Source organism: Bubalus kerabau, chromosome 12, assembly GCF_029407905.1.
Source record: "Bubalus kerabau isolate K-KA32 ecotype Philippines breed swamp buffalo chromosome 12, PCC_UOA_SB_1v2, whole genome shotgun sequence".
NCBI lineage: Eukaryota > Metazoa > Chordata > Mammalia > Artiodactyla > Bovidae > Bubalus > Bubalus kerabau.
In genome coordinates, this window is record NC_073635.1 from 26,895,428 (window position 1) to 26,907,946 (window position 12,519).

The 12,519-nt window shown below is 35.8% G+C and overlaps 1 protein-coding gene across 5 annotated transcripts in view; it reads right to left on the minus strand.

Annotated features, from left to right (window-relative positions):
* Nucleotides 1-12,519, minus strand: part of NBEA (neurobeachin) — a 661,454-nt gene that overhangs the window by 548,559 nt on the left and 100,376 nt on the right. For all 5 annotated transcript variants that reach the window (XM_055542371.1, XM_055542373.1, XM_055542372.1 and 2 more), the window contains exons 5-7: nucleotides 8,415-8,536; nucleotides 6,422-6,548; nucleotides 1,235-1,354 (exon numbers count right to left, since the gene is read on the minus strand). In XM_055542371.1, coding sequence (XP_055398346.1) covers nucleotides 1,235-1,354; nucleotides 6,422-6,548; nucleotides 8,415-8,536 — 369 coding nt within the window. The remainder of the gene's footprint in view (nucleotides 1-1,234; nucleotides 1,355-6,421; nucleotides 6,549-8,414; nucleotides 8,537-12,519) is intronic.

Here is a 12,519-nt window from a genome sequence, read left to right on the forward strand (position 1 = left end):
ACAGGTTATTCTACGAGGAAGACATTATATATGTATGGCATCCCTTTGATGCTTCAATAATATAACTAAAAAATTGTGAATGAGGTCCAAAGGAGAAACTCCTCATAGAATACTTAATCATTAATTAAAAGCACAGGAACTGAAGAACTGACTACATAATGTATGTGTGCATGTGTGTGTGTTATTCTCTAGGCCTCTCCATTTCTTGGAATATTATTGCAAATAATTAAAATATCAGTCTTTGTTTCCTTTCTTTTTTAAAATATGACTATAGAGTCAATGGCAGTCAACAAGATCACCCTACAATAAAAAGACAGTCCCCTCTGGAAGGCAAATATGAAGCAGAATTTTACTGAATATTCTTATTTTGGAAAAAACTATTCTCATAAATATGTATTGACTATGACCCAACTATAAGTTTCTAGGACAGAACAAGCAAACTATTCCTATAAAGGAACAGATAGTAAATATTTTCAAACTTTGCAACCTACAACTTGCTTCGGTCACAGATTCTTCTTTGATTTTTTTGTTTGAGCCTTTAAAGAAAAAAAATAAAACTTTAAAGAAATGTAAAAACCAAGATAAACTTTTCACTTCTGCCCCAAAGCCTTTGCATTCATGTTTCCACTGAGTGGGATATTTCTTGCAAATACCCACATGGCTTTCTCTAGTCTCATCACTAAGGCCATCTCTGGATGATCTGGCATCTCCCTTCCCTACACCTACACCTTCTATATTTGTTCCCACTTAACCTTTCTCCACAGTATTTACCACCATTTATCTAATAAACAATATTAACATACTATACATATTTATTCTATTTAAGGTACTCCTTTCACATCAAAAGTATAAGACACATCTTTTAATGCTTACGATTCTGAAACGAACAGAATATTGCATTTAAATTTTGACATAAAACTTAATAATCTGCCCAACCGATTTTCTTTTTTTGTATCTCTGCTAAGTTGCTTCAGTCGTGTCCGACTCTGTGCGGCCCCATAGACGGCAGCCCACCAGGCTCCGCCGTCCTTGGAATTCTCCAGGCAAGAATACTGGAGTGGGTTGCCAGCGTCTTTTAGCAATTTCATTATTATAAATTAAGGTAAAATTCACTTAATAGAAAAAAACTTCAAAATAAAGCTAGTTTCTACCAATTATATTATTCAATTCATGCTATAAGCAGTGATATATCAAAGACTCAAATACATTAAAATACAGATAAATAAAAACTTACATCATTTGTGTTAACATGCCAAGCCATATCACCATAGGATACCAGCTGTCCATTAACATAACATCGAATTTCACTGTTTCTCCAACGATTGTAAATGTGGACAATGCTGATCATGTACCACTTAAATGAAAAATAAGGAAATTAATATGTAATGTTTAGTTATTATTGATTAAAGGCAATCATAACATTTATCCCACACTACAAAAAATTACCTGAAGGAATATTAATGATAATCCACTACGAATACTTCAAATTCCCTCTCCCATTTCTCATTTTACAGATGAAAGAAATGATTTATAGAGAATAAATGTATGATGGAAATAGAGCAAGAACCTTTGGAGCCCTAGGCTGATATTCCTTTCACTATACCAAGATCCAAAAATTGTGGAAACACAATTATATTTGTTGTCATTCATTTAATAATATTTGCAGTATGTCAGGCACACTGACAGTTTTAGATCCTAGGTCAAGATTTATTTATTCAAGATTCCCTGGAATTTAGGGAGCAGTGAAAGGACGCATACATTAGACAAGTAAACGAATACAGAATTATAAAACCATGATGATGACTGTGGGTGGAAAAGGACACTGTAAACTGAGAAAGAATAATGTAGGATTCTACTTTGGATTGCATAGTCAGGCAAAATCTGTCAAAGGAACACCATTTTAATAGCTATAATAAGACTGAGATAATTTCAATTTCACAATGTAGAATTATTAAATCTAGGAGTAATTATATTTTCTAACTTAACAGTGTATGACTATAAATTAAGAAACAAGGAATAAGTTTATACCGACCTCTAATTTTATAGTTACTAGTGTCAACAAAAAGCACTCTGACATGAGATGGTTTAAGTTCTCTAACAATTTGTGAATCTAATCCTTAGTCTAATTCAGATAAAAGCCTGCTTCAGATAATTGTGTATTACAGATAATATGTAAACATTATTTCTAAACAACAGAAAAATACAAATGATTTACAGATGTTTGAACAATTTTGCTTTCACTAGTAAGGAGGGATTTAGACTCATTTCCCCCCCAAACATAAAAATATAAAACACAAACTTTGTTCTTCAGATTACTGAAAAACACTATTCAATTATTTGATATAAAATTACTTATTACTTTGCATGATATTTATAAAGCCATAACAGTAATTCTCAACCACTAAAATATTATTTATTTCAAGGTACCTGAAATACATTGAACAAAAATTAATTTTCCTCATTTTGATTTACAAAATAAAATAGTGCACTAAAAAACTCACAAAATAAAGTAACACAAAATGACATTCTTCCTCAGTTACAAAAAAATGTCAGGTCAACTGGAAAAGGTCAGTTTTCATTCCAATCACAAAGAAAGGCAATGCCAAACAATGTTCAAACTACCACACAATTGCACTCATCTCACAGGCTAGCAAAGTAATGCTCAAAGTCCTCCAACCAGGCTTCAACAGTACGTGAAACATGAACTTCCAGATGTTCAAGCTAGATTTAGAAAAGGCAGAAGAACCAGAGATCAAATTGCCAACATCCATTGGCTCACTGAAAAAGCAAGAGAGTTCCAGAAAAACATCTACTTCTGCTTTATTGACTATGCCAAAGCCTTTGACTGTGTGGATCACCAAAAAATTGTGGATAATTCTTAGAAAGATGGGAATACCAGACCAACTGACTTGCCTCCTGAGAAATCTGTATGCAGGTGAAGAAGCAACACTAAGAACTAGACATGGAACAACAGACTGGCTCCAAATAGGGAAAGGAGTACATCAAGACTGTATATCATCACCCTGCTTATTTAACTTGTATGCAAAGTACATCATGAGAAATGCTAGACTGGATGAAGCACAAGTTGCAATCAAGATTGCCAGGAGAAAAATCAATCACCTCAGATATGCAGATGACACCACACTTATGGCAGAAAGAGAAGAAGTAAAGAGCCTCTTGATGAAAGTGAAAGAGGAGAGTGAAAAAGTTAGCTTAAAACTCAACATTCAGAAAACTAAGATCATGGCATCTGGTCCCATCACTTCATGGCAAATAGATGGGGAAACAATGGAAACAGTGACTTTATTTTTGGGGGCTCCAAAATTACTGCAGATGGTGATTGCAGCCATGAAATTAAGATACTTGCTCCTTGGAAGAAAAGTTATGACCAAACTAGACAGTATGTTAAAAAGCAGACGTTACTTTGCCAACAAATGTCTGTCTAGTCAAAGCTATTGTTTTTCCAGTAGTTATGTATGGATTGAGAATTGGACTAGAAAGAAAGCTGAGCACTCAAGAACTGATGCTTTTGAATTGTGGTGTTGGAGAAGACTCTTGAGAGTCACTTGGACAGCAAGGAGACTCCAACCAGTCCATCGTAAAGGAAATCAGTCCTGAATATTCATTGGAAGGACTGATGATGAAGCTCAGGCTCCAATACACTGGCCACCTGATGCGAAGAACTGACTCACTGGAAAAGACCCTAATGCTGGGAAAGAATGAAGGCAGGAGGAGAAGGGGATGACAGAGGATGAGATGGGTGGTTGGTATTAACTCAATGGGCATGAGTTTGAGCAGGCTCTGGGAGTTGGTGATGGACAGGGAAGCCTGGCATGCTGCAGTCCATGGGATTGCAGACTCGGACACAACTGAGCGACTGAACTGAACTGAGTGCAGTATCACTAAAGAATTTTAGGCAGGAAAGTGAAATGATCATCTCCATAGCTTAGGAACATAACTGACAGCAGTGAGGAAGTGAGACTGTTGGGACTAAGAGGTGTTGTTGTTCAGACGCTCAGTTGTGTCCAGCTCTTTGCTACCCCACAGACTGGAGCACACCAGGCTTCCCTGTCTATTATTATCTCCTTGAGCTTGCTCAAACTCCTGTCCATCAAGTGAGTGATGCCATTAAGACAAAGGCATCGGTAATTCTAAAAGGGGGGGACAGGAAGTAGCTAACAAAACTGACTGGAGGTGCTAATTTTAAAAAGGGAATCTAAAAAGGTTTCCAATTTTTCACTTAAATGGATAGTGGTAACCAACTTAATTAAGTTAGCCAATTATTAGCCAGATAATTAAGTTTGGAATTTGCTTTTGGTCATAACATCAACATGTATGATTAAATGGGTGAATAAATAAATAAATACACAATTTAATGAATGATCTCAAAATGAATAATACTTATTTATAAGAAAATAAACTTTTCTATCTTCTTTCCTTAGGAAAATCAAGATGTACTCTACAGATGACAGACAAGTGACTTTTTGAACCAAAAAAAGCCTAAGTTTTGACTTGATAGTTTTTGACTAAAGGAAACAGGAATAAACTTGGAGAGTGTATATGTATACAGATACTATAAATGTACACTGAGGTCTGCCTTTAGTTTGAGACTTAAAAATAGCACTATAAAAGAAAGATACTAACAGGAACAATAAAAAAGGCCTATATTAAGAATTCAGTAGAAAAATATAACATGATATTTATACAAATATCAATAGTAGTTAATATGCATTGAGCACTTACTACATATGAGGTAATATACTAATCATTTACATTCATTTCCACAAGTTCAAACATCTGGTTAAGTGATAGCACTAGGAAAACACTCCTTGATAGTCTAATTAAACTTCTTAGGAGGAAAGATAACAACTTAGCTAGGGTATCACCTGAAAAAACTAAACAAAGGGAAAAAATAAGAGAGTGGAGTTATCTTGACTGATGTAAAAGTAAGAACCAGCCTGCCAAAGTTGGAAATGTAAGAGCCACAGGTGTGATACCTAAGTCAGGAAGATCCCCTGGAGAAGGTCATGGCAACCCACTTCAGTATTCTTGCCTGGAGAATCCCATGGACGGAGGAGCCTGGCAGGCTACACTTCATAGGGTTGCAAACAGTTGTACACGACTGAAGCGACTTAGCACAAAATAAAATACTTATGATTTTCAAGATTTTATAAAAATCTTTACAGAAGGCCTTTCAAAGACCCACTTCACTCCCTGATCCTACCAAGATATATGTACATACACACACACACATATATACATATACATATATATATATATATAGAGAGAGAGAGAGAGAGAGAGAGACTTGTTACAAATAGGAATGTATTTTTCAAAAGGCAACAATGTAAAAACCGAGAAAGAGAGAGAAAAGAGAGAGAGAGAACAATCAGGTTAAACTGATTTTTTTTAATTAATGGCAATTTTATTTGATTCTTAAGTTTTCTTACTTCTACTATTTGAAGCACTGTTTCTCAAACCTGTCTGATGAAAAAAATCATACAGAGCATTTGTTAAAAACTCATATTTCTGCCATGAAAATAAGTCCAAGATCAGTATTTCTAACAAATTCCCACTAAAATCCAAAATAATTTAGCACATTTGACAGATACTGCTCAGGTCTCATCCCAAAGCTAATAAATCAGAATTTCTAGAGGACAGTCAATGAGACTTATATGAAAATAAGTGGGATCTGTATCCAGACAAAAAGAAACCCCCTTCTAACGTATAAATTTATTTAAAATCATTGCTTTAAGCTATTTTCTAATATATTAATTATTGCTAAATTGTCATTCTTTAATAGAAATAACAAATTATCCCTTACATAAGGGAAAATTTTTATTAGACTCATGTAAAAAATAATGGTGTATATTCGAGAACCCCATTCAAAATAGTATCTTCTTCAGTTTGTGGCACAACACACATGGGATAACAAAAAACAAAGAAAAAGAAATGAAGTAGTCCCTCCACCTTACATGAGTTCCAAATCTGTTAGGATGGGTTCCTGAGGATATGGGGTAGAATATGCCCTGAAACTGAATAAAACTCCCTGAACAACAACAAAAAAAAGAAGCTCCACAAAAGCAAGGGTGTTGTTTGTTTTGTTCACTGTCATCTCTCCTGTGCCTACAACAGTGTCTGGCACTCAGTAAATATGCACTGAGTGTTCATTGAAAGAATGTCACAGCAAGAGAGAGAATGAGAGAGTGAATGAGAGAAAAAGACATGGCAAGAGGTCAAGAAACCGTTTTATGTCAAAAGTTAGACATAAAAGTAGAAAGAAAATGCAGACAGAGATAAGAGAGAGGAGTCATGAGAAACCCAATAAAAGAGAATATTATGGAAGTCAAAATAGGTAAGTTTTAAGACAGTGGGAATGGTGAATTGCATTACTCTAAATAGATGATTTACTTATACATACCTTGCGTGGCTGAAAATCATATTTCACACAGTGCTGAAAACCTTTTCCTTTGGACTTCAGTGATGTAACGATCAAACAATTGCCAACAAAATGAGCAGAGTAACCAACTCCTTTGCTAGTACGAAAACTGCAAAGAAAACTGAAAGTAGTATACTATCTTCTGCTACAAAGAACAATATACCTGAAGATTACTATTATATAAATAATAAAAAACACAATTATAAAAATAAAACTTGGATACCTACAGAGTAGAAAGGGTATTACAGGTACCAGTAAAGACTAAAACAGGAAAACTTTAGAACTAAAAGAAGAAATTTAAGTTGGGAAAATAGAAGACTAAGGAATATTTTAACATTTCAATTTCACAAATACATAAAGTAACACAAATACATAAAAACAAATTAATGGTCAATAAAAGGCTACCAAGTAGATTTCATAAACTTTCAATGATCACCTGGATTAGCATATATAGAAATCATATACACAGTTAATGTTTCAAAAACAACTTCCTCTTTAATTTTACTATATCCCTGAAAACAGCTTACAAATTTACAGAAAAAGTGAAAGCCAAGTTTGGAAAAAAAGGTAGGTAATCAAGCAAAATCAACCAAAGGAGTACATGTACTGTCTAAAACAGAAAAAAAAGAAAAAAGATGTGACTAAGATAGAGTTATTTTCTTCCAGAGAAATACTCATCCAGCTGTGAATTCAATCACACATAAAAACCTGTAAATGTTCTGACAAATGACAGTATTACTGCAATAAAAGTATGATCTCCCAAAATGATCTTTTGGAAGTTGAACCCCATTTACGTTTGGAAGTTCAGATGTCCGTTAAAACTCTCTCTCGTACTATCCATACATACTATCCACATGTAATCTTTCTGTAGTAGAGTCTACAACCTATCAATAGCTCACATTTTTCAACACTCACATTTCTGAACTAGTCATATATAAAAAGCACATAAAATATTATGCTACCATTAAATCCTACATGATAGGTACTATTATTATCCTCATTTTATAGCTGAAGACACCAAAGTACAGGATAAACAGTGAGTGGTAAAGGCAGGACTTAAACTCAGGCAATCTTATTTCAGAGCACTGTATTAAATGATGTAATACAAGTAAGCACTTATAATGCCTAGTACATAGTAAGGTAATAAAAGAAAGTTTGATGTTCTTGTGACTTGACATTACTGGTAATCTAAAATGACCAAGTTCTGAGTCTTACAGGTGAACTGTTGGGATGATCCACCCATTCTGTTAGTTATCTACTAAATAATCAATCTTACCTAATTATAACTTATCACATGGTTATCCAGAGAAGGAAATGGCAACCCACTCCAGTATTCTTGCCTAGAGAATCCCGTGGACAGCGGACCCTGGTGGGCTGCTGTCTATACGGTCACTAAGAGTTGGACACGACTGAGCAGCTTCACTTCCACACACTGGAGAAGGAAATGGCAACCCACTCCAGTATTCTTGCCTGGAGAATCCCAGGGACGGGGGAGCCTGGTGGGCTCCTGTCTATGGGGTCGCACAGAGTCAGACACGACTGAAACGACTTAGCAGCAGCACATGGTTATCAAAATCAGTATTTCAAAGCATATCTTAATTATGCCCACAGAACCATCATTTAATACATGTAAGTGAAAAGGCAAAGTGAAAGATATCTGAGAGTAGTTTGTTTTTCATTTTCTCTTCTCGATCAGCATCTTCACTCAGAACATACAATTGATATGTGCAGACTCGAGACAGAAGGTCTGTAACACTTGATTCTTAAAATGGAATTAAGGGGAAAAAAAAATAGGGCAGATAGCCTAGAATCAACAGCAAAAAATGAATAAAATAAACTGACACAACTATATCTTTATAGGTTTAACATATTTATTTACTTACTCTACATACTATGTTGCCTTGACACTATGTTATATATTTTTAAAAATTGAAATGCTTAAGACAAAAGTACTAAAATTAAATATATAACTTACCAATATAGATAAGGTTTATCCTTATCAACATTAATGTTATTTAATGGATCCATACGAAACCAAGTATTTAGGGTGAAGCCATTCTGATAAGGCCACTTTGCAATAGGAGGCAATGCAATTGCCTACAAGATAATGATAAAAAATAGGAAAGTATCAGTTAAAGAAAATGTGACAGTAACTAAGGTCAAGTATGGCTTTCACAGATTAAAACACAATGAAGGTATGAGTATCAAAGAATCATGGACAAATATAAAAATAGAAATTATTATCTTATTAAAGTAATCTATTAATATTACTTGTTCACTATAGAAGCATTACACTTTCATATAGTCAATAGATCAAGTTTCATCTCTAAGTTATATAGTACGGTTCAAACTGTACTCCAATAACACCTCCTTCAACTTCACCAATATACAGTCCCTTACACATATGCTGCAAAATTTTCAGTTTTCAGCTTACATTAGGTTTTCAGTAATATTTTACTTGATAAAGGAAGCTGAATTTTCAATCAAAAAACAATTGTGTTAGAAATTTTAATGGAATCAATATTGAAGAAACAGAAGTATTAAGAAATAACACTAATACTGAAACAAAGAAGGGGAACATGAGGTTTATCATTCAGAAACTGAACCATTGAAATTTATGATCAAAAAGGACTCAGATCCACTTACAAGTAGGAAAGGAATTAATACAGTATTCAGTTGATAATAGTAATTAAAAAAAAAAAACACACAAAAAAAACTAGCCACTCTCGGGAAAAGAAATGAGAAAGCAATATATTACTTGACCTGAAGTCAAGAAATATCTAAGTGGATTCACTTATCTTCCTATGAGATATCTAAATTCCTTCACATAAAAGATAACTACCCTTAATGATTTTATTACTGATATGTTCCTCCAAGAAGATCCTTCATATTGCTGCTAATGAACTTACTCAAATATAACATACAGCTTCCATATTAAATATCCTCTGCATATAAAATAAATTCTAAGTTTCTTAAGGTTACACAAGGCTCTTTACACATTGGCTCCAAAAAATCCTTTCAATCTTATTCTCTTCTAGTGCCTTACTTTACATCCCAAAATATATCTGAACATACCAGCTGTTCCAACAGTTACATGTTCTGATATGTTACCTGTTTCCAAGTTTCTACATGATGCTACTTCTGACCGAAACACAGCCTCCAATAAGATCCCAGTCAGCCAGTTCAGTCAGTTCAGTCGCTCAGTCATGTCCGACTCTTTGCAACCCCATGAATCACAGCACGCCAGGCCTCCCTATCCATCACCAACTCCCAGAGTTCACCCAGACTCACATCCATTGAGTCAGTGATGCCATCCAGCCATCTCATCCTCTGTCGTCCCCTTCTCCTCCTGTCCCCAATCCCTCCCAGCATCAGAGTCTTTTCCAATGAGTCAACTCTTCGCATGAGGTGGCCAAAGTACTGGAGTTTCAGCTTTAGCATCATTCCTTCCAAAGAAATCCCAGGGCTGATCTCCTTCAGAATGGACTGGTTGGATCTCCTTGCAGTCCAAGGGACTCTCAAGAGTCTTCTCCAACACCACAGTTCAAAAGCATCAATTCTTTGGCTTTCTTCACAGTCCACCTCTCACATCCATACATAACCACAGGAAAAACCATAGCCTTGACTAGATGGACCTTTGTTGGCCAAGTAATGTCTCTGCTTTTGAATATGCTATCTAGGTTGGTCATAACTTTCCTTCCAAGGAGTAAGCGTCTTTTAATTTCATGGCTGCAGTCACCATCTGCAGTGATTTTGGAGCCCAGAAAAATAAAGTCTGACACTGTTTCCACCATTTCCCCATCTATTTCCCATGAAGTGATGGGACCGGATGCCATGATCTTTGTTTTCTGAATGTTGAGCTTTAAGCCAACTTTTTCACTCTCAACTTTCACTTTCATCAAGAGGCTTTTGAGTTCCTCTTCACTTTCTGCCATAAAGGTGGTGTCATCTGCATATCTGAGGTTATTGATATTTCTCCCGGCAATCTTGATTCCAGCTTGTGTTTCTTCCAGTCCAGCGTTTCTCATGATGTACTCTGCATGTAAGTTAAATAAGCAGGGTAACAATACTCCTTTTCCTATTTGGAACCAGTCTGTTGTTCCATGTCCAGTTCTAACTGGTGCTTCCTGACCTGCATACAAATTTCTCAAGAGGAAGATCAGGTGGTCTGGTATTTCCATCTCTTTTAGCGTTTTCCACAGTTTATTGTGATCCACAGAGTCAAAGGCTTTGGCATAGTCAATAAAGCAGAAATAGATGTTTTTTTGGAACTCTCTTGCTTTTTCCATGATCCAGCGGATGTTGGCAATTTGATCTCTGGCTCCTCTGCCTTTTCTAAAACCAGCTTGAACATCAGGAAGTTCACGGTTCACATATTGCTGAAGCCTGGCTTGGAGAATTTTGAGCATTGCTTTACTAGCATGTGAGATGAGTGCAATTGTGCGGTAGTTTGAGCATTGTTTGGCATTGCCTTTCTTTGGGATTGGAATGAAAACTGACCTTTTCCAGTCCTGTGGCCACTGCTGAGTTTTCCAAATTTGCTGGCATATTGAGTGCAGCACTTTCACAGCATCATCTTTCAGGATTTGAAATAGCTCAACTGGAATTCCATCACCTCCACTAGCTTTGTTCGTAGTGATGGTAAGGCCCACTTGACTTCACATTCCAGGATGTCTGGCTCTAGGTTAGTGATCACACCATCGTGATTATCTGAGTTGTGAAGATCTTTTTTGTACAGTTCTTCTGTGTATTCTTGCCATCTCTTCTTAATATCTTCTGCTTCTGTTAGGTCTATACCATTACCCCTCAATTCAAGGCTAATACATCTCTCTCTTGTGAAGCTCTCCTGAACGTCAACATAGCCTAGTTTCTTGTTTCATTGTTTTCCCATAGGAGTTAGTCCCTAGCACAAAGCACTTAGTAGCTTGTTATAACAAGGTGCTTTTATGTATACCAAAGAGTTGCTAAAGAGTCAGAAATACAGTTTATACTCCCAGCATTGTGACTTGAGACATAGAAAACATTCAATATGTGATCACTGAAAAATCTCAAAGTAGCAAAATGCCTACTGCATTGAAAAAAAAAAAAAAGGAAAACACACATACAAACACATAAATGGAAACATACTATTTGAAATGAAGACTGAAACCTTAAAAATGAAATGCAAGTTTTCCTATACAATATATTTCATGTCCTTTCAGATTTTAATACTAAGAAATTAGTCCACTTTGTCAATATAGCTTTTTTAACTTTTTAAAAAAGGAAAATGTTTTACTGAATTTTTTTTGTTTGCTTGTTAGTAAAATGTAATTCTTGCTAAGTGGATGAGATGGGTGGATGGCATCACCGACTCCATGGACGTGAGTTTGAGTGAACTCCGGGAGTTGGTGATGGACAGGGAGGCCTGGCGTGCTACAGTTCATGGGGTTGCAAGAAGTTGGACACGACTGAGCGACTGAACTGAACTGAACTGATACATCCGTAAGTTTCACTAAACCAGACTATAGCTGCTTCAGAGTACCAAGGTAAACAGGAGAAATATTTATTGAGGACATTGAATGGTGATTCTACAGAATTATAAAAATAACTTACATGTACTCATTTGTTCATAATGCCTGTGGAACACAACAGGCACAGGGTTAGATTCATGGTTTCCAAACTCTTGCCATGATCAGCATACCCAAGTGCACTTCCATATCAGCAACAGCAAGTCATGACAACACCGCCACTGCAGCATTAATAAGCATTCAGGAGGGCAGCTCACTCCTTCTCTTTTCCCCCAGTACTCCACATATCCAAGCAATCTCTTACTTCCAGCCAACGGCCCCAGCAGTTTCTATTAACACATCGCCAGTCTCATCATATGGTCTACTGAGCTCTACATCAGAACTTAGACAATGCATTGAACTAAGACATGCAAAAAAGAAATTGAATTGAACTGCTCTTCAAGTTTTCCAGAACTATTCTTCCACCATGGAAAAGACATGTGGTACTCATTTGTTATTATCCAAATGGTAGGACGGAAAGAGTCCTAAATCACATTCAGTTGTAAACACCAGTGAACTAAATACAACACAAAA